The sequence below is a fragment of the Leucopleurus acutus genome (assembly GCF_964270905.1).
Source record: "Leucopleurus acutus genome assembly, chromosome: 7".
Classification (NCBI taxonomy): domain Eukaryota; kingdom Metazoa; phylum Chordata; class Mammalia; order Artiodactyla; family Delphinidae; genus Leucopleurus; species Leucopleurus acutus.
This window is the reverse complement of record NC_139150.1, coordinates 24,350,152-24,372,478: the sequence shown is the minus strand read 5'-3', so window position 1 is coordinate 24,372,478 and position 22,327 is coordinate 24,350,152. Positions and strand designations below refer to the sequence as shown.

Below are 22,327 nucleotides of genomic sequence, written 5' to 3'. Positions count from 1 at the left end.
ATTTATTTTTGGCTGTGTTGGGTCTCCATTGCTGTGCGCAGACTGTCTCTAGTTGCGGCGAGTGGGGGCCACTCTTCCTTGTGCTGTGTGGGCTTCTCATTGTGGTAGCAGCTTCTCTTGTTGTGGAGCACGGGCTCTAGGTACACAGGCTTCAGTAGTTGTGGCGCATGGGCTTAGTTGCTCCGCGGCATGTGGGATCTTCCCAGACTAGGGCTCGAACCCATGTCCCCTGCATTGGCAGGCGGATTCTTAACCACTGCGCCACCAGGGAAGTCCCCAGGTGATTTTTTAATGTGTAGCCAGATTTGAGAACCACTGATTAACCATGTGTTAACGGCTGGCCCTGTGATATGCTCAGGATAAAAGTGTAGCTGCAAGAACAGCCACAACGTCTGTCCTCACAGAGCATGAGCATGTAGTCTAACTTAACCCAGAGGTAGGTTGAAGTATTGTAGTAGCCTTGTTTGAGAACTAGGTTGGATTTGCTGTGATTGCTGAGTTAAGAATTAGTGATGAGGGAGATGTTTAAAGAAAAGAAGTTCCTTAATATAATTAAAATCTTCATTTATGTGTGTCATCTGTTTAACAGAGGTTGGCTTTGACATGATTAGGTCTTTTTTTTTTCCAGCTTTATTGAGATATAATTGACATATAACGTGTACATTCAGGAGCTACAATGTGATGATTTGATGCATGCATGTACTGTGAAATGTTTGCCACAGTAAGGTTGATTAACTCATCCTTCACTTCACATAATTACCATTTTTGTTGTATGGTGAGAACTTTTTTTGGCTGCGTTGGGTCTTCATTGCTGCGTGCGGGCTTTCTCTAGTTGTGGTGAGCAGGGGCTACTCTTCGGTGCGGTGCGTGGGCTTCTCATTGTGGTGGCTTCTCTTGTCACGGAGCACAGGCTCTAGAGTGCAGGCTCAGTAGTTGTGGCGCACGGGCTTAGTTGCTCCACTTGCCTCCATGCAGGCTTCAGTAGTTGTGGCACACAGGCTCAGTAGTTGTGGCACATGGGCTCAGTAGTTGTGGCTCGTGGGCTCTAGAGCGCAGACTCAGTAGTTGTGGCGCACGGGCTTAGTTGCTCCGTGGCATGTGGGATCGTCCCAGACCAGGGCTCGAACCCGTGTCCCCTGCATTGGCAGGCGGATTCTTAACCACTGCACCACCAGGGAAGCCCAGTGAGAACATTTTAAATCTACTCTCGTAGCAGCTTTCAAGTATACAATACAGTATTGTTAACTGTAGTCACCATGCTATACATTAGATCTCTGGAACGTATAACTGAAGGGTTTGTACTCTTTGACCAACTTCTTCCTATTTCCTGCGCACTACAGGTTTTGGTCTTGTTCTTTTAAGGGTAATTGCATGCTAATCTCCCTTGGACATAACTGCATGCAAAACACCTGGAAGAAAATAATAAGCGTCTTAAGCGTAATACAACATAGTGATGCTAGTCTAGTGCTCTTGGATTGAGTGTTTTAATACTTTTAATCTAATTGCCAAATTTTCTTCTTTCTAAGTCTTAATGGAAAAAAACAACTCACTAAAGCACTGTCCTGTGGTAGGAGCCTTCCATCATCATGATCATAAAGTTTGAAGGTAGAGGTAGAAATGAACACATGTGCTTCTGACCTTATTGATGCTTAATATTTTATCCTCATGACAAACTATACTTTAACAATTATTGTTAATATTATTATCTTAATGAAGAGGCTGAGCAGAAAGGGTCATTTGAAAAAGAAAAGGGTGTCCTCATCCCTCTCTAGCAAGTGGTACGAAGTCCGGTCCTCAGACCCCTGCCTCTGATGGCCTCCTTTTCATTTTCCCCTGCAGTTCAGCTCTGGACTGTTGGAAACTATCACTGGTATCTCAAGCAAAGCCTGCCCTTCAGCACCTGTGGGAAGAGCAAGATTGTGTCTCTGATGTGGGACCCGGTGACCCCATACCGGCTGCATGTTCTCTGTCAAGGCTGGCATTACCTCTGCTATGACTGGCACTGGACGACTGACCGGAGCTCAGGAGAGAATTTAAGTGACATGGCAAATGTGGCTGTTGTTGATGGAAGTAAGGAGCTGGAAAGTGTGTCCGTGGGCCCGCAGAGGGCCTGAGCCAGGAGCCTGCAGATGTGGTAGTTTGACTGAAACAGTGTAGGATTTTTATTTGATTGATTATTCTGGTTGTTTGGTTTGTTTTTACTTGTTTTGGTTTCGATTGAATGGGAACGCCCTTAGGTGAGGCGTGTACTCCTCTGAGAACCATGGTCTCTCCTCTCCCCCTGCCTCCCTCAACTCCCTTTTCTACTACAACCATGGCCTTTACACATTTACTTGTCTGGGCTTTGAAGACATTGACATTTCTGACCCTGGGTGGAGAGGAAGACAACAATAGGCTTCTGGCGTTGGTGTGTCAGCCTTGTCTTTGTGCCCTGACATAGGGTTGCGTTGACCCCCACACCACTCCATTATGTTGCTTTATTTTTTGATATATATTTAATTTATATATATAATTTGCTTGCTAATTATATACCTTTCCAGTATCTTCAGTTCAAGTTACAGACATCTGCCTAGTACTCGGATTGGATTGGTGTTTTTTAATTAGGTTGAGGCTTTTTGTTTAGTGAGGGGAAAGAAACTAGGGAAAGTCAGTCTTTCCTGAATAGACAGTTTATTTGTTGCTAATGACCTAAAGGAAAACTTGCTTCTAAGGTTGTAACGTGAGTTGATGTACTAATTTATGTTCTATGTAGTGATCATAATACTGATTTTACAATCATATGTTCTATATAGAGGACTTAAGCACATATGCCTTATTACCAGATCCATGCACAGGGAAGTGCTTTAAGGATTTTGGTTTATTCTGGCTTGGTTGCAGGCCCAGGTTTAATGCTAGAACTCTGACCTTTTGGCCTGCTTGCCCTAGTCCCTGGCATCTGAAACTCCAAGCCCCGAGATGGACTGCTATAGGCCTGGAGGTGACAATAGCCAGATATAGACAGAGCTCTGACACTTACTTCCCTCCTCTACACTGTATTTAAGCTTATTCATGATAAAAACACCAACAGTTACTTTTAAGAATCGCTGTATATTTTCTACCACCATTATTAATTAGTGGTACTGTGCCGTTCAGATGCCTTGTTTTACGAATTGAACATCCATATGTCTCATCCTCTTTTTCTCTCGCATGCAGACAGGGTATTGGTGACAGTCTTCCGGCAGAGTGTGGTTCCACCTCCCATGTGCACCTACCGACTGCTGCTCCCACACCCTGTAAATCAAGTCATGTTCTCGGCACACCCTAAAAAGAGCAATGACCTCGCTGTCCTAGATGCCAGTAACCAGATTTCTGTTTATAAATGTGGTATGTTCAGAAACTGCTATCAGGATGTTCTGAATCAAATCTACACGAAAGCAAATTACAGTTTGGTGTTGCATTAGCTCTAGGGCTTCCAAAAATTTTGAAGTTTATAATTAATATCATTCTTACTATGATGTTTAATTGACTTGCAGGGTTTTTTCTGTGTTTGTGGGGGGTGTTCAATCCTACTCTGGCTAATAAGAACAATTCCTTTTGCTTTGTTGAATTTGAAGGGTTAGTTATTTAAGAATAATTCTCAACCCTAGAAAGAACGTAGTATCTCATTACATCCTTAACATTGCCATTGCACGTATTTTCAGTTGATCTCACAGCTTTCCTAGGAGCTGTGTCAGAGGTGGAGTTTTTCTGTTTTATAGATGAGGGAACAGCATGCCGGAGGGTTTGCAGTCTGCTTGAGCAAGAAAGGACAAGGACCTCTACTTAGGTGTTCTAGCGTCTAATCTAGTTGTCTTTCCACAGTCACATTGCTGCCAGTTTCTAGTTGCTTTCCTGATATACTTGAAGAACCTGAAATTTGTGAATTCTATGGTTGTATCGTAGGTTATACTGGCTCATGGCAGTGGTAGCCTTGTTTTCAAATAAGTTTTGAATTCTTAGCCTGAAAGGTAGGCAGAAATTTAATTTAAGAAAGAGGTTGAGATGTGGTTATTTTCTAGATTGCTTTACTTGTAAAGTGGATTACCTTCTAGAGCCCATTAAATGCAGAACCCCATATCCTTAGTATCAGGAAAAATGTTTGTAGTTTACTATGATAGTATTTGCATTTTTTTTTTCCTAGGTGATAGTCCAAGCATAGACTCTACGGTGAAACTGGGAGCTGTGGGTGGAAATGGATTTAAAATTTCTCTTAGAACACCTCATCTGGACAAGAGCTACAAGTAGGTTGTTCTTAGTTGCCTTGGACCTCTGGGCACAGAAGCAGCCAGCATTTAGTCCTAAATTCAGCCAGCTGTTATTGTCTTATCCTGTGCCTGTTGCTCAGTGGAACAAGAAGTAGATACAACACCTTGGTCCTGGTTTTACAGCCTGGTTGGAGAAGTCAGTTACCTATGTATCTGAATATCATATATGCTGATGGGTGGCAATGGAGCATAAGTCTTAGGCTGACTTAGAACCCATTCCCCCAACATCCCTGGGGGGATTTTCAACAGGGAAAATCCCATGGGAAAGATGGAGATGCAGATGGTAGAGCAGAGTGCGTTTGCTTACACAAATGAGGATATGTACATTGTTAATGTGCGGCTGACCTAATGCAGTCTCTAGTTTGTTTCATCCTACAATGCAGAACTTTTGGTTGCTGTGTTTTGAGGCTCTTGTTGCAAATCAGAATTCATTTTCCTATTGAAACAGTACTACAAACAGTTGGATATAATTGAATACCTCGGGTGCACTATAGGCATTGTAAAATGACCCAGAAGCCAAATTATTAATTATAAGTCCATTTCTGTGAGAACCTAGAATTTGATTGTGTTCTATTTAATAAGCCCATGTTCTTAACTAACGCAGTACTTTGTCTCCTGGGCGCATTTATTTCTAAATTAATGGGAATAATGAGCAAATAACTGAATATAACAAATAAAATGTTTCTTAAATGCCAATATATGCAATATATTTAATGAATATATTTCCTACCTGTGTATGATTTGGGAGCTGTCTATATAATGCTTAGTAGTTTTTGAAAGAGCATGTACATGGATTATTTCATTTCACAGACTTGAAAGTTTAGAGGACAGATTTAAGGCAAACTAGAAAGCATGAGGAAATTGAGAATATAGTTTCATTTTTTAAAAAATTGTGAGAAGGATAGCTCTAAGTCATTTAGAGAAGATTTCATGAAGGGCATAAATAACTTACCTTGAACCTTGAAAAAGAGATAGGTTTAGGATTGCCAAAGAAGGATTGAGAATGTTGAGTGTGGTGGGCAGAAGAGTGTCAGTGAGAACCCGAGGCAGGAATGCTCCTGTGTGGGGCTGAATGCAGTGAAGAGACTGAGTCCAGGGAGAGCTGCTTGAGTAGGAAGATCAGACTAGTGACTCAGCTTTAGTGGGTGCTGAGGATGTGCTGCTTGAGCTGAAAGACAGGAAGGAGCCACTGTGAGTTCCCGCGTGAAGTAGTGAAAACAGGCCCTCCTCCAGTGTCTGAATGCTCCAGGAGGAAGGCATTAGCGGCAAAGAAGTCATCTCCCAAACGAAGTAGTCATTTTGATACGAGATGCTTCGGATCCGTTCAGCTGAGACCTAAATATCTGCTGAAGCCTGCTTTGAACGCTGGTAAATGGCAACCATGGAAGACTGCTGGGGTTTATTAGTGTAGGGCCTGGGGCTGCCAGTTTTTCTTGTGTCGTCAGTTTCTTGAAATGTTCTCTTCAAATCTAAAGATCTCAGAGTATAAGACACTTAATTTTAAATACTAGAAAACTGTATTCTTAAGCCAGGCAAACATTATTTTTGGATTTTCTGGTATTGGGCATTACCTCAGGTTTTGTCCCTCCAAATAATTAGGAGTTGACTATATATAAAGTGGTTCATCCTTCATTCAGGAAAATCTCGGTGATGCTAAATTTTATTCATGTTTTGAAAATTCTTCGATGTTTAAAACAGAATTCAGTTTGAGAACAGTGAAGATGAAGAAGTAAACCCACTGAAGCTTGGCCTTCTCACCTGGGTTCAGGAAGACGTTTTCCTGGCTGTGAGCCACAGTCAGTCCAGCCCACAGTCTGTCATTCACCATCTGACTGTGGCCCCTTCTGCGATGGATGACGAGCAGGGACAGCTCAACATTAGGTATTCCAACAATTCGCTGTATTCCATGTGTTAATAAGCAGATAGAGTTAGGCTTCTTTTATGAGCATGGGACTTTTTTTTTTTTTACTTCCAGTGAGCAGGGTTGAGGGGCAGTGGCTTCCTTTTTAGACATACTTAGCAAGAGGGTTAAGTCTAGTTTTTAGTCATGTCAAAATATAGACTAAAATACATCAAGAAGTGGTGAAAAATAGCACAAATGCCAAGAGATGAGGCAAAACATTTTTAAGGTGTGTTAAAAATTTTCATTCACCTTATATTCCAGCAGAGTAATTATTAGCCTATGAGAATTAGCCACTCTAATTACCCTTGTTATTAAAATCGACTATGAGATCTATATATATGCACTTCATTTTGATTTAGTGACTTCAAAATACTTCTTCCAGCCTCCTGTACATTTTATTTGGCACTTGATTGCATTTATTACTAGAAAACCTCTTCTGTTTTTCTTTGCTAAAATTTCATAGCTCCCTGGCCCTGAGTTTCATTTTGATTCCCGACTGCATCTTTGTCACGTAACAGGTTTCATTAATGAATGTTGTTTTCTGTATCGCAAGCCCTGTTGTGCACCAGATAGCGTTGTGTGGACAGCTCCGAGAAATCCTCAGGTTTCCAGTGTCAAAACTCGGCACCTTCGGCATACATTGATAGTAATCCCCAGATTCACATGTAATTAAAGTTCTGCTGGTTAGGTTTAAATTCTGAAAACCGTTGTTGCAAAATTAGGAACCTTTCTTTATTGTATACATGAAGCATATTCCAAATGCAGTCATTAATTTCTAATCTTTGAATGATACTGCTTCATATTTTTAAAAAAATATTTATTTATTTATGATTTATTTTGGCTGCGCCAGGTCTTAGTTGTGGCACGCAGGATCTTTTTTAGTTGCGTCACGTGGGATCTAGTTCCCCAACCAGGGATCCAACCCGGGCTCCCTGCATTGGGAGCGTGGAGTCTTAACCGCTGGCCCCCAGGGAAGTCCCAGTAATGTTTCACATTTTTAAAGGTTTTGTGAATATGTCTGGATGCAGAATATGTTCTAGCTGCATGCAGACTTAACAGGGGCTTCCTTTGTAAAACAGAGCAATTTACATTAGAAATGCCTAAATTATGCATGTTTCCACTACTAAAAATTTGAAATTTTTTATCATCTTGTAGAAGGTAAATGCGGTCACCTCATTTGCTATAAAGGAAGTGAGAAGTCATTTAAAATATATTTCTGCTGCTTTGACTTTTGTTTCTCAAAAAAGACTATTTTGTTCATACAAAAATGTTAGTCTTTGACAAATATATAGTCCCCCAATCAGCTTATAGCTTACATTTACTATAGCTTGTGCTTTGTAAAAGGTACCCTTTTAAATGCTTTTCCTGTATTAACTCACTTATTTCTCACAGCACCTCTCTGAAGTATGTACTGTTGGCGCCCTCATTTGACAGCTAAGACAGCTGAGGCACAGAGCAGTTTAAGTAACTTGCCTGAGATAACGCAGGTGGAGCCAGGATCCAGTCCCAGCCATTGCACCTCCAGAGTCTATTCCTTTAACTTCTCAGATAACTTATCCTCCCCAAATTTGTGGCATCTTGGGGGTTTTTGTAGATTTGTTTAAAACTCTTTGAATAAATGTTAGCATTGGCACCATTTGCTTTTATCGTACCTCTTCCACTTCCTTTAAGACATGTCTACTCTTGGTTCATTGACTCAGGAAAAAATATAATGGCAATAACAGATTCCTCTCTTCCCATTAAGGGAGACCCACAGATTTCTATGAATGAATATAATAGCAATATAGGTATTAAGCGTGCTCACTTTCCCACAGATTCACTGCTTTATTTAATGCAATAAATTGAAATAAGTTGCAATAAGTTATATAAAGTTGCTGCCAGAATAGGAGTGATGACCTCACAATGTAGACACCTACTTATTGACATTGTGGAAAATGTCATGTGACAGGTAATTGCTTTACCTGGGCTTGCGCTTGCAATAGTTTATCTATTAGTGTGTATATACATATGTGTGTGCATTTATTCTGTTTATGTTATATTGAAATAGGCAGTGCAGCACCAAAGGAAAATTGCTTCTTTTTCTGTTTTGCAAAATCAATGAAATGTCACTACTTTTGAGAAAAACAAGTCTGTTCACACCTCCTTCACTTCCTTTGTTTTTTATTTTACTCTTGTCAGTTCATCTGTGACAGTGGATGGGGTCATAATCAGTCTGTGTTGCAACTCCAAGACCAAGTCAGTAGCACTGCAGGTGGCTGGTGGTCAGATACTTAAGTACCTTTGGGGTGAGTATCAAAATGTTAGGAAAGCGGGGGCTTCCCTGGGGGCGCAGTGGTTGAGAGTCCGCCTGCCGATGTAGGGGACACGGGTTCGTGCCCCGGTCCGGGAAGATCCCACATGCCGCAGAGCGGCTGGGCCCGTGAGCCATGGCCGCTAAGCCTGCACATCCGGAGCCTATGCTCCATGGTGGGAGGGGCCACAGCAGTGAGAGGCCCGCGTACCACAAAAAAAAAAAGTTAGGAAAGCATGTTTATGACTTACGTAGATATTTAATTCTTGAGTACATATACTTGTATCTTATCCATGTTGCCGTGATTATTAGGTCTTTTAACTACCCTGAAAAACCCTAATCTATAGAGTAGAATTAGCTGGTGTGTTCTCCCTGTATTTTCTCTTGTAATGAACTGGAGTACTTTACTGAGTTTCCAAAACAAATTTGTAAAGTGATTTAAATTGCATGTTAAGTATTTTAGCAAGTATTAATGTAACAGTTTTTTTTTTACAAAGAGCGGATCAGCTCTTGGTAAACCTCATCTGCCAATCCTGCAGAATCACCCTCTCTGGCTGTTGAACCATGGAAGAACCCTGGTGGATTTCCTGTTCGATTTCCTTATCCGTGCACACAGACCGAACTGGCCATGGTTGGAGGAGAGGTAAGTAAACACAGGCAGAAAAACTTACCACTTAGAGCAGTGACCCAGGAACTGATAGCATTAAGTAGAAAGAGTGTGTACTTTGGAGGTGGACCTGAGTGTCCACTAAATCTCAAGGCAACAATGAGGAGTTACTCACTCTCAACAATGAGAAGTTTCCTGAGCCTCAGCCTGTAAATCTCTGAAATGGGATTAGGAGATTGCATGTAGTGGTTAGTTGATTCCTTTCCTTGGAAGTATAAATTCAAAAATAGAAAAATGCAATTGGCAGACTTTTATCCCCATTTGTACAAAACATTCAAAGTTAGTTTATAAGTAACTTTTGGGGACAACAGAAATGTAATCTTGAAACTAGTATTCAGTAGGTTATCATTCATCAAATATTAGAATGCCTATAATTGTGGCCGGTGGTAGATACAGTGGTTACAAAACCAAACAACTGACTAGTTCCTGCCCTTCTGGAATTTTTAATCTATCAATACGGGTATGGCTGTCCCTTCTGATAGGAGAATGAAGTAAATGAGCAGGGTGTAATGGTAGAGAATAGAGAAGTGTTTGAGGCTAGTTAGAGGATGGTAGCTGTGAGGATGGGGAGACCAACTTTTGGTGGTCTGGGAAAGCCTCTAGGAGGTGGTGGTGTATGTGCTGAGATGTGAAGAAAAAGAAAGTTCTATCTCTAAGAAAGGGAGAGTGTTCCAGGGAGGAGGAACTATCCATACTGTGAGCTTAGAAGAGCTCAGCTTCCTCAAGGAACCTAACGGAAGCAATGGCTAGTCCTTAGTGATAGGCCATGGGAAAGAGTGTGGCTTTGCTCATTTAACATAGATTGGAAATTGATGATTTTAATCAGGGAGTAGTGTGATGTGCTTCATGGTTTGAAAGGTTATTCTGGCTGCCCCGTAGAGAGTAGGTTGAAAGGGAGGAGAGTGAAAGTGGCTGTGAGTGGAGGCAGTGAGGGGCCAAAAGGTGATACGTTTGAGACATGCATAGGAGATAGAAACGGCGGAGCTTGCTGATGCACTGGATGGCCTCATAGCACACTTTGCACTGGACCAACCACATCTTAGGCACCTTCAGTCCACATTACAAGGACCTAGATGTGAAATCATAGGGTAATGGAACCATGTAATAGAAAAGTTTGGTTTAACTAGTTTGGTTAGAATTGTTTGTAATTTCATATTTTATTTCTTTGCAGGAATGTGTCCTCGGTCTGACTGATAGATGTCGCTTTTACATCAATGACACTGAGGTATCAAGGCTTGTTCTGACAGTGGATCTTTTTCAGCCTTGGCTCCAAGTAATATAGCTAACTCTCCCGTTTGCCTCCCTGACCTTTTGTAGGTTGCTTCAAATATCACATCATTTGCAGTATATGATGAGTTTTTATTGTTGACGACTTATTCCCATACTTGCCAGTGTTTTTGCCTGAGAGATGCATCATTGAAAAGTAAGTTTTCAGTGTATAAAATAGAAAATAGTCCCTGTTCTAATATCGTTTGTCCTTTGAAGTCTTGGTGACTTAAGATTGTTGCATACTTTGGCTTTTTATCATGAGTCCTAGACTGGAGAAAACTTTTCAAGTTCATTTACTTAGCCCCTAATCTCAACATGATATCTCAGTTGAGTCACTCCACATCAGTTAGCAAAGAGAAGGAGGTCCTTCCTTAAGCAGCACATCCTAAGGTAAACAAACAATTTTCAGGAAATTTTTTAATATAACTAATATTTTACTTTGAATTACCATGTAGGCACCAAACGGGCAATATGCTCAATCTTCTTTGTAATCTTCCTTTTCTCACTGTGGCAACCCTCCATTGTGTATCTGAAGGACTCCATCTCATGGCTCATAGGATATCGGCTGCATTTTTTTTTGTGTTCCACGTCCCCCCACCCAGCGTGTTTGTGTGCGCATGCACACAATTTTCTTATGAAAAAAGAAGCCCACTTATGTTCTTTGCTTCTATTGATAACTTGGAAACGGAATCTTTCACTGATACGATCGTAGCTTTATCAGTACACTAAGACAGAAGGTGCCCAGTCCTCCCTGTGTTTTCCATATCAGTTGAGACGTTGTGTATGGGCATGTGCATGAGGGCTCTGTGAGAGAGCACAAAATTCTGGGATAAGATTGTTTATCAGAGGGGCTAATGGTCTTGAGGCTGAGTAAGAGAGCAGTGCGGCTTAGTTGTTAATTGCTTCCTTCTACTTTGGATAACATGCAGTTTCAGCTGCAGTTAGTGGAGAGTGGCTTGTCCTGACAGTGATTCTTAAGGCTTAGCCTGTGGTGTCTTTAGCATTACAGGCAGGTCTGAGCAGCAGCCATGTGTCTAATGGGGAATCTCTGCGGAAGGTGGAGAGGGGTTCACGCATTGTCACTGTTGTGCCCCAGGACACAAAGCTTATATTACAGGTAAGCTGATTTTTCAGGCTATGTTTCTGATAGTCATTTGACAGTAAATAGCAAACAGAATTCTTGTGGATTATATTTTAAGCTGTTTTATCATTTGTGTTAATTTATTATAAGCCTTTCCTTGCTAAGTTCTCTGTTAGCTTTATACAAAGGAGTGTTAATACAGGCTCTGCCCAGTAAGGCGAAGAGGGAAACTTCTTTTAAAAGTCAAAATAAGTTTTGAGCACAACTAAATTTTGCCAAAGCTATGCTCATTTTACAGTGTTGTGTTAGTTCTCTAAGAAGAGTTAGGTAAAGTTGTATATCCTGGGTATTTAATTTTTTTCTATTTAGTTAAAAAAGTTATCTATTTGATTTATTTATTTTAAGATGCCAAGGGGAAACTTAGAAGTTGTTCATCATCGAGCCCTGGTTTTAGCTCAGATTCGGAAGTGGTTGGACAAGTAAGTACCATGTATATGATTAGTTAGCTTATTGTTATGACTTATGTGTGAAGACAGCAAGTATTCCATTAAGATTTTTAAAAGTCTTCAAATCTTTCGTTACATATATCTTCAATCAGATTCTCAGAGGCTCTCTTTTTTTCACACTTTGATTCTTATATCGTATGGTGTAATAAACATTCCTAGCAGAAGGAATCATGAGGCTCAATGTACGAAACAGGGCTTCCTAGCCTAAGGGGAACGATATAGGCTTTAGATGGCCTGTGAACCCAGGGAATTTTTGCACCATCCTGTGTCTGTGTGTATTTGTCTGGGCAGAAGGCCTAAGGCTTTCAGCAGACTTATAAAAAGGCCTATGACCCAAAAATGCCTGAGCCACTGTCGTGAAGGAAATGATCCATTGTCTGAATCTCTGAATTTGGGGGAAACTTTATATTGGAAAATGTTTACTAACATTTTGTTAAAAAAGAAAGTAGCTCTAAGTTCCATAATGATTTTCTTGTGTGCGTGTGTGTGGATATAGTCCTCAACCAGCCATGATGACTAAATCACAGCTTTTAGGAAGGTAAATGAATCTGGTACCTGATTTTTTTCATTCTATGATTTCAGAGTAGAAATCCAGTAGTAGTTGGGCTATAGTCTTGATTTTAACTGGTTTATATCATTATGAAAATATGCTGAGTCCAGGGAGCTTACTTTTTGTGAAATGCCCTCTCTGTTCATTTTCTGTCTCTTCACAGACTAATGTTTAAAGAAGCATTTGAATGCATGAGAAAACTGAGAATTAATCTCAATCTGATTCATGATCATAACCCTAAGGTAACATTCTGAATCTGATATTTATCATAGGTTACCTTAGACTTGAACTAAGATGATCTGAACTAAAATGTTTTATCCTTTTTTTATTTTTTTCTTGGGTAGGTGTTTCTTGAAAATGTGGAAACCTTCATAAGACAGATAGATTCTGTAAATCATATTAATCTGTTTTTCACAGAATTGAAGTAAGTATTTTGAATAATTCATGAGTATTGCATGCATAATTTTCTCTCTTCTGGTTAAGGAAATCAGACAGATAAATAGAGGAGAAAAATTACTTTTCAATATATTTTTTTTAATCTCTAACTCTTAGATGCCGCATGTACTGGATTTTCAGTCTTTTCCCTTTTTAAAAGTAAGACTTTAAAAGATGTCATTTAGAATTATTATTTGACTTTAATTTTAGGTGTACATAAAAAACTATTAATTGAAATAAATGGTGTCTTCCTCTGCAGTGACTTTTTTCTAACTTTCTATTTTTTTTATTTTTTCTAACTTTTTAATGAAAAATTTTAAACATGTAGAAAAGTTGATAAAATTGTCCAGTGAGCATCCTGTACCAGCACCTAGATTCTACAGTTCATATTTTCCTGTATTTGCTTTATCACTATTTCCCATCTGTCCATCCACCATTCATTTTTTTTCCTAATGCACTTTTTAAAAAAATTAATTTATTTTTGGCTGCATTGGGTCTTCGTTGCTGCGTGCAGGCTTTCTCTAGTTGTGGTGAGCGGGGGCTACTCTTTGTTGTGGTGCGCAGGCTTCTCATTGCGGTGGCTTCTCTTGTTGCAGAGCACAGGCTCTAGGCACACAGGCTTCAGTAGTTGCGGCATGTGGGCTCAGTAGTTGTGGCTCACGGGCTAGAGAGCGCAGGCTCAGTAGTTGTGGCGCACAGGCTTAGTTGCTCCGTGGCATGTGGGATCTTCCCAGACCAGGGCTCGAACCTGTGTCCCGTGCATTAGCAGGCGGACTCTTAACCACTGCGCCACCAGGGAAGTCCCCACCCTTCATCTTTACTTTAGACAAATTTCGAGGTAATTATAGGCATCAGTCCACTTTACCTGTCAGTACTTCACCTTGCATAACATTAGCTAGAGCATATTCTTTGTGTACGGGTCCCCCTGCATGTCAAATTTATATATAATGAAATGCACAGATTATAAGTGTACCATTCACTGAGTTTTGACAAAGGTATACTTCCATGTAATCTTGACCCCTATCGAGATAGAGAACATTTCCTTCATCTCAGAAAGTTCCCCCAAATCCCTTCTCATTTGTTCTTTGTCCCCACCCTCTTGGCAACTGCTTTTTTGAGTTTTTCACTGTAGATCAGTTTTGCCTGTTCAAGAACTTTATATAAATGAATCATATAGTATACTATCTTGAGATTTCATCCATGTTTTTGCATGTATCACTAGTTTATTCTTTTTTATTGCTGAGTAGTATGCCGTAGTGTAAACATACTGCAGTTTAGTTCTTCTTTCTCCTGTGGGTGGACACCTGGACTGTACCCAGTTTGGGGCTCTATGAATGTAACATCTGTAAACATTAACATACAAGTATTCTGTGGACATGTTTCCATTTTCTCAGCAAGTTTTTCCATTTTTCACCATATATGAATATTTTTAGAATTAAACTGTCTTCCAAAAGCCATTTTTTATTTATTATCTCATCGGCACTCCAACATATATGTTAGTAGTTTGATAGCTGGGACATATGTTCAGTTAGTGACCTTGTAACACACGCTTGTTCGCAGGGAAGAAGATGTTACAAAAACCATGTACCCTCCACCAGTTACCAGCACTGTCCAGCTGTCCAGCGATCCTGATGGGAAAAAAGTAGACCTTATCTGCGATGCTATGAGAGCAGCCATGGAGAACATAAATCCTCACAAGTACGTGTGCTGTCGTTAGGTGGCATCTTTTGAGTAACAGAAGTGTGTAGTTGTTTCTCTTCAGCTTGCTCGTCTTTCTTATTCTGGTGTACTTCACTTATTACTTCAGGTACTGCCTATCAATACTCACCTCTCACGTGAAAAAAACAACCCCAGAACTGGAAATTGTGCTGCAGAAGGTACACGAGCTTCAAGGTAGAGACATGTTGACAGAGTGTGTGTATCGGGGCCTCGACTGACATCGGGTCTTCGGTCTTCTGGAGATCACACTGACCAGGACCAGGGTCACATCACTGATTTGGCGTGTGGCCTTTTGGTCTCCATTTTAAGACCTGGGTCCATTTCTTTGAATGCTGCCCTATAAAGCTTGTACAAAAGAGTCAAAAGAATATATTCATCTGGTGTCCAGTTCTGCCAGGAAAACGTATTACTTTGTCTTTTTGGTTATGTTGCTAGGTGTGTGGGTTTTTTTCCCAAATGGTTTTGTTCTGTTTTGTTTTCTTACACACTGACAGGAAGTGCTGCACCTGTTCCTGATGCTGTGAGTGCTGAAGAGGCCCTGAAGTATTTGCTGCTGCTTGTAGATGTTAATGAATTATATGATCATTCTCTTGGGACCTATAACTTTGATTTGGTCCTCATGGTAGCTGAGAAGTCACAGAAGGTATGTGGAGTTACTACTTAGACATACTTCTCATTTTTGTTTATGCGAACATGGTAGTATGAAACAGTACTCCTGACACTGCAGTGTTTGGTCTGATGTTAAGGCTGTGAGGACAGGCCTCGAGGCAGAACTGTGAGTCTCCAGGGCCCATAATTCCAAGCTCATTCTCTGTCGCTGTTCTGGGCTTACCAAAGTGTTTTGATTGCTAGGATGAGCAATGGAAATAAAATTACTGAGTTATTTTTAAGCTTACAGGCATAAGTGTGAACAAATTATTCTCTTATAAAGGAAATATAACAAATGATTCATATTCCAGTCCAGTTCTATCATGTAGCTTCTTTTTCCAGTGCAAATTGGGAACCTGGAGAATATGTCCGTATGTTAAGGCATTTTTACCAAAAGTGGCTTTATGTAGTTTGGTTTTATATACAATTAATATATTAATACACTACATATTTTAAAAATGATGTAGCTTTCGTTTCATTGCTATAATTATTATGTTTATTTTTATAAGTAGTATAATCACAAGCAATAAAATTGTCCTTTAAAAATTTTCTTTTTTTAAATTCTTAGGATCCCAAAGAATACCTTCCATTTCTAAATACACTTAAGAAAATGGAAACGAATTATCAGCGGTTCACTATAGACAAATATTTGAAACGGTATGAAAAAGCCATTGGCCACCTCAGCAAATGTGGTAAGTGTGAGGATTAGTATGTTTATTTCTGCTTCAAATATTCTTTGGAACTAGGGAGGGTATAAATTGCAATCAAATGTTAGTTTAGACAGACTGATTTCAATTTCCACACCTGAAAATGTTAACAATTACGTACGCGCACCTTATTTTTATCATATGTTTTGAAAAGCTGAGGGTAAAGCAAATGTCTTTGAATGAACGGGAGGAGCTCCATAGCTAAGAAGAAAGAGCAGATGCTTCTGAGTCAAGAGTGATCTTCCTCGAAATTCACTTCAGTGTCTTAAAATCAAAATTGGTTGATAATTCACTCTTCTCCTGGTGTTTGCAGACACCTGAAGGAAACCCAGCTTGTCTGGTGGCCATGCCTACTGGCAGTGCCCTGACACAGTTTTGATTGGCAGTGAAATGGAGTCTAAGCAACACGATGCCGGGTGTTGTGCTTCACCCCATCCCTGACCAGTAGTGGAGCCTCACGCTTCAGCAGTTATGACTCTTTCCTAAGGGCTGAGACGGGGACAAGGAAGAGTCACCTGGGGTGCTTGTTAAGCCTTCAGCTTCTGGCTTCCTTGGAGGATCTGGTTCAGCTGGGCTGGGACGGGACTCAGGCGTGTGTATGGTTAATAAGCTCCCCAGGTGATTCTTACTAAGGAGGCTGAGCAAACACTGGGCTGGATGGTCATTCATCAGGGGTGGTGTAAAATTCCTTTTAAGTAGAACTCTGATTCCAGCTGGTGCTTCTCATACCTCAGAATCTGCAGTGGTGCTCATTAAAGCTCACACTCCTGCATTCCCGTTCTCCAGATACTCTAATTATGCGGGTCTTAAAAAGGTCCCTTGTTGATTTTATGTAGGGACCATTGGTAGAAATGAAATCCATTATGCTTCCCAAGTCTCAAGCTTGTGTGTGTATGAATCTTATTCCTGTAGGACCGGAGTACTTCCCAGAATGCTTAAACTTAATAAAAGATAAAAACTTGTATAACGAAGCTCTGAAGTTATATCCGCCAAACTCGCAGCAGTACAAGGTGTGTAGCATGTGAAATGAGGCTCTCCTGATTTTGCTTTGTGCTGTAGTTGGAGAAGGATGAGGCTCCTGAGTCCCTGACACTGTCCTTGGTTTCAAGATTTATCTTCAAACTAATTAGCCTCATCTTGAACTTCTTATCTGGGAGAAAGGCCCTGACCTGTTCCTCTTCTGAAGAACTTGCCCAGGCAAGAAACCTAGGCGTTGTCTCTGGATCCTCCTCGGGAATACCATGGCAGTTTCCATCCTGCCCCTCCTCCAGCCCAAACTCATGATCATCCTGAATAGTGCTGATCTTTCCCATGTATTTCTGCATAAAGTTTGGTTCGCTTGTTTGAACAAACATCTGTTTAGCTTTTCTCATATGCAGTACTTTGCTTATCAGCTACATGTATTATAATTCTTACAACAACCTGGTAGGTGTTGTGCACAATTTTCAAATGAGGAACCACCTTGCCTCAGGACCTGGGACGTGAGGTGGCCGACCTGGGATATGGAGCCCGTGCCATCATCACCACCATTTTCAGTTTGTCCACAAATTGTACACGTCTTTCTGTCATCTGGCCCCTGCCTGCTTCTTCAGCATCAGCTGCCTCTGGCAGCCCTCTTCCTCCACTTTCTTTAGCCCTCCTGTCCTTCTAAACTCTCGGGTCTCCTCTGCCAGAAAGCCGTTCCTGGCTGAGGTGCCAAACACTGAGCTCCCAGAGCACCTTGTTCTAACCTTGGGGATGGCATTTATCAATCTGCTATCTACTGATTTGTTGCCCCACCAGGCTGTGGGTTTCCTTAAGGGCAGGGACCCCGTGTTATGTCCCTCTGTTTTCCTGCCTCATACTGAGCCTGGGGAATACAGAATTTGGCCAAAGCCTGCCTCTTTTCTCTCATTTGCCTTATCTGTTCGTCTCCTGTGCTCTGTGTGCTTCAGTCATACCAGCCTTTTTATTATTCTTTCCTGTGCGTTCCATACCCATTCCTGCCCGATGGCCGTGGTGCTTTCTGTGCTATTGGCGTGGAATACTGTCCCGTAACTCTTCACATGGCTTCTAATCCTCACAGCCCTCTGAAACAGCACTTCCATCGCTCTATCCCTTTACCACTATCTGCCATTATGCTGTCGACCACAGTGTGTTTATAAGTCCATACTCTTTCACCACAAGAGCAGGAACTTGGGAGGGGTTCTTGTTACTGTTTATTTTTTCTGTTTGTTTGTTTTTGCTTTGTTTGGCTTTATTTTTTGCTTTGCTGTGTTACTCCCGCTGCCCTGAACAGCACTCAGTAATTATTTGTTGGATGAATACATGGCACATCCTCAGTAAGGTTTTGAGTGGAAGAAAGATGAATTCACTGGTCATCCACAGGGTTTTTCTAAGTCATTCCAGGGAGTTTCAAGTATAATGACCGAGGCAGCCTACCTTGGAGATTTAAAAAAACAGTTATCACCTGTCCTCACCAACCCTTTGTCTCCTCCTGTCCCAGGACATCAGCATTGCTTACGGGGAACACCTGCTGCAGGAGAACCTCTGTGAGCCAGCAGGGCTTGTGTTTGCCCGCGCTGGTGCCCACGAGAAAGCTCTCAGCGCCTTTCTGGCTTGTGGCAGTTGGCAGCAAGCTCTCTGTGTGGCAGCCCAGCTTCACTTGACCAAAGACCAGCTGGCTGGCCTGGGCAGAACTCTGGCAGGTAAACACGCCATTAGGTTCTCCAAGATAACTTCTCTAATGGCTTTGTGTCTCTGTGGTTTTGTTTGGCAGTTTTGCAGACATGTGTCAGGTGGGAGCACACCTTGGTGCACTGTCATGTGCATGGGTAAAGGTTAATTTGGAGTGGCTTATTAGGTAGAGTAAAAGTTTAACTGCTACGAGAGTTCCCCAAATACAATGGCACAAAAAACAAAGCAGTTTACTTGTGTCTCTCATGGCACTGACAAGTCCTCCCATGGTGCAGATCTGCCATCTCTTAGGCAGAAAGTTGAAGGTGGATTTTCTCCACATCTGTATTCCAGTCCTCAGGAAGGGGAAAAGCTAGAATCGTGAGAGAACACTCAAAGTTGGAAATGATCTAGCTAACACTTTTCTCTACCTCATTCACCAAACTCACACTTTACAGGAGACCGGGTACAGTGTAGCTGGGTAGCAATGTGCCCTGCGAGAATGTAAAGGTGAATTTCCAGGTGGGACTGTTCAAATATAGCCAATAGATCATTGGAAACCATAATAGCAATTTTCAGAAACGAAGCCAAATGTATAAGCAATGTGAAAGCAAAGGCAGTTTAGCTGTGTCAGGATCTAGGGATTGCCTGAACTGGAGGTGAGGTTATTCCAGTCTGATTTCTTAGAGTGGAGTGACATTCCCAGAGTGCCTGGGAGAAGTGACGGGTGCGGCTCTGGCCCTCTCAGCCATGCTTGAAGTGAGTGAGTGGCTGGTATATTTTCCCCCCACCTTTTCAAGAGTCTTGTAAATATTGTTATGATATCCCCATAAAAAGCAGTCCTGAAAAAAAATCTAAACTACATCCTGTTAAATGTACATACATATTCTCTTGAGTAATTTCACATTGTTTTTTTTTCCTTTGGGATTATAAAAATGTGTGAGATTATCACTTTTCTGTTTCTGGCATTTTCTGGTTATTATATCTGTGGACTCTTCTATAAGCCCTTTCAATTTCCAAGCTGAACTCTTTTTACAGGTACCAAGAAGTCCTTATTTGAGTCTTATTAACTCTTCATTCTGGCTCCGTTGATATTTCTGCTCTCGAAACTTGTTATTTTTAGTTTAAATTTTCTAGTTCTGTTCTTGGTGTCTGTTATCTTCTCTTACATTCTTTTCAACTCTTAGCTTGCTGTGTGTCATGCCTTATAATGGAGTGCACCTAGTTCTCCCAGATGCTTAGCAGAAAAAGGTGGAGAAGACAGTGCTCAAAGATTTTTGAGAAATGTTAGAGGGTGGAGTCACTTCATGTGTACATTTAACTTAGTTTACACAAGTCACCAAACGGAAGAAAAGATAGCTATTGAAACAGTGGAGATGACTCTTCCTGGTTTTGACAGTGATAATATGCCCTGGAGTTAGCATGAAATGGGAGATGTGACTCTGCCAGCCCCTTAGTTAACTCTGGGTTCTGTGTGCCTCTCATAGTGTAATTATCTCAACTGGGCTGAGAATGAGTCTCAGATCTGAAGATACTGCAAGACCCCTGACATAAGCCAACTACCCCCATCTAGTGCTCAACCAAAGAAACAGCAGCCTCTTCCTATTAGAGGAAATAATGGATTAGTGTGAGATGCTAGGTCAGTTTCCCACATGTGTGCCTTTGTAAGCATTTTTCATGACTGATTTTGACTATATGTGATTTTCACATCCATGCTAAATTTTGATTGTAACTGCCATTTAAGATAGGACCCCATGGTATTCCTGCCTGTCTCTCTCATAGAAATTCACAAAGTATACAGTTTGATACACAATAAAGACATATTAATGAAGCATTTCAGCAAAAGAACGCTTAACTCTATCTTACCCAGTGCTTCACAAACGTACTTGACCTGAGAATGGTTTCTTGGTCCTGCCTTTTATGATCCTTCGAGCAGTCTGGGAGAACACTTTTGAAAATGCTATTTTAAAGCAGTTCACTTTGAATGTATACTCTGTAGAGCTCAATCTCCAATTTGTAGGGGACCATTTTGATTTAAATAGTACCACCTAAAACCGTTTCAACTTGAGTTTTGGGAATACCGTTCTTAGTAAGCCGACTGTGCTCAGATGCTTACTGTCTTTGCAGGAAAGCTAGCTGAGCAGAGGAAGCACGGCGACGCAGCCACAGTTTTGGAACAGTACGCCCAGGTAAACTCAGTGCCTCCCATCCACACCCCTCCCCCACCCCCAATCAACAAGCAAGTACCTTAGTGATCATGAAAATTAAAGGAACTGTTGGTATTTAGGAAATCCAGAGATAGTATTTCCCCTGAGGGTCTCCCATCTTGCTGGCTTGACTTGGTAATCTAAATTCAGTATATCTCTAAGTAATTACACTTGCTGTGCCAAAGAACACTATTATAATATGCACTAGTGGCTTGACCTTGGTAGAAAGTATAAATTAAATCTGAAGGGAATTATACCTTTTATATTAACTTGCCAAAGTAGCAACAATGAGAAAAGACTGTTCTCAATAGGATGGAGCGTTACACACTTTTTCGGCTTTCACTCCCGTTCTTTCTGTTGGAAATGTCTCTTTTACCTCGGGCAGCTTGATGGGTTCCAATTTCCCACCAGATTATAAAGATAAGTACCTACACCAGCTTTTGATAGAATTCTAGGATTTATTATGAAAATAATAAAGCCTATGCGTTGTCACAGACTTAACAGGTACACAATTAATACCAGGGATTCCTGCCTCTAGGGTTTTGGCCTTTGATGAGAAAGTGTTTGTTACAGTTGTCACTAGTGGGCACATCTGCATAACAAAATTGTGCTTTTAAAATACTTCATTGTCTTTCGTGTAATAAGAGTCAGTGAAACAAGGTAACTGTGATATCATTAGATCCTGGAAAGAAAATATGTTGGGTGATTGGGCTGAAAACATGAAGATATATTCCACCTAAAATGGTTAGCTAAATGGATAAGATGCCTGCTTTTGATTTCTAACATTTCTTTCTCTTTCTTAGAATTTCCAACTCTCTGCTTACATGACCCAACTGTTCTTGCACGTTGTTTTTTCCATTAGAGGTGTTATCATATTTATTGTACTGATCTTAAGTTCCCAGTCTCACAATCTCAACATCCCTGCCGTATCAGAGTCGTGTTCTGATGCTTGCTTTGACTCTTCAAACTGTGTTTTAATCCCTTTTGTATGCCTTGTAATTTTCTGTCAAAAGCCTAATGTGTGTGATATACTGGGTAAAAGCAAGTCTGATAAATAGGTCTTTAATGATATGGTGATGAGGCTGGGGGTTGGGTAGGAGAAGTGCTCTGCAGTCCTGTGATTAGCTGGCAGTCTTGAAGTGAGCATGTACCTCGTCTGTGAACCTCACCAGTGCTTCTCAGTCTTTTTTCACTTCTTAGGTAGGACAGGAAGGTTAGAGGGGGCTGGAGTTGGGTATTTCCCTGCCTCCACATTGGTTAGGCCCTGGTGAAACCCACTTCGATTAGGTCTGCCAAAATCATTTGAGTGCAGGTCTTGTCAGTATTTTCAAATGTCTGCTTTTCCCTTCCCCCTGCTAGAAGTACGCAGACACCGTGAGAAGTTCTGGTAGGGCTCCTGGAGGTAAA

At 41.1% G+C, this 22,327-nt stretch overlaps 1 protein-coding gene across 5 annotated transcripts in view; it reads left to right on the top strand.

Annotated features, from left to right (window-relative positions):
* ELP1 (elongator acetyltransferase complex subunit 1) overlaps window positions 1-22,327 on the top strand; it is a 63,328-nt gene that overhangs the window by 17,865 nt on the left and 23,136 nt on the right. For 4 of the 5 annotated variants that reach the window (XR_014326323.1, XR_014326324.1, XM_082842768.1 and 1 more), the window contains exons 11-29: window positions 1,840-2,070; window positions 3,193-3,363; window positions 4,160-4,259; window positions 5,982-6,164; window positions 8,365-8,471; window positions 9,016-9,119; window positions 10,315-10,368; window positions 10,461-10,566; window positions 11,414-11,529; window positions 11,899-11,972; window positions 12,713-12,791; window positions 12,894-12,973; window positions 14,545-14,682; window positions 14,792-14,877; window positions 15,198-15,346; window positions 15,920-16,043; window positions 16,971-17,068; window positions 18,544-18,745; window positions 20,841-20,902. Coding sequence is in view for 3 of the 5 variants with exons in the window: in XM_082842768.1 (XP_082698894.1) it covers window positions 1,840-2,070; window positions 3,193-3,363; window positions 4,160-4,259; window positions 5,982-6,164; window positions 8,365-8,471; window positions 9,016-9,119; window positions 10,315-10,368; window positions 10,461-10,566; window positions 11,414-11,529; window positions 11,899-11,972; window positions 12,713-12,791; window positions 12,894-12,973; window positions 14,545-14,682; window positions 14,792-14,877; window positions 15,198-15,346; window positions 15,920-16,043; window positions 16,971-17,068; window positions 18,544-18,745; window positions 20,841-20,902 (2,264 nt within the window). In the remaining 2 variants the exon portion in view is untranslated. The remainder of the gene's footprint in view (window positions 1-1,839; window positions 2,071-3,192; window positions 3,364-4,159; window positions 4,260-5,981; window positions 6,165-8,364; window positions 8,472-9,015; window positions 9,120-10,314; window positions 10,369-10,460; window positions 10,567-11,413; window positions 11,530-11,898; window positions 11,973-12,712; window positions 12,792-12,893; window positions 12,974-14,544; window positions 14,683-14,791; window positions 14,878-15,197; window positions 15,347-15,919; window positions 16,044-16,970; window positions 17,069-18,543; window positions 18,746-20,840; window positions 20,903-22,327) is intronic. The other variant, XM_082842769.1, reaches the window with a different exon arrangement.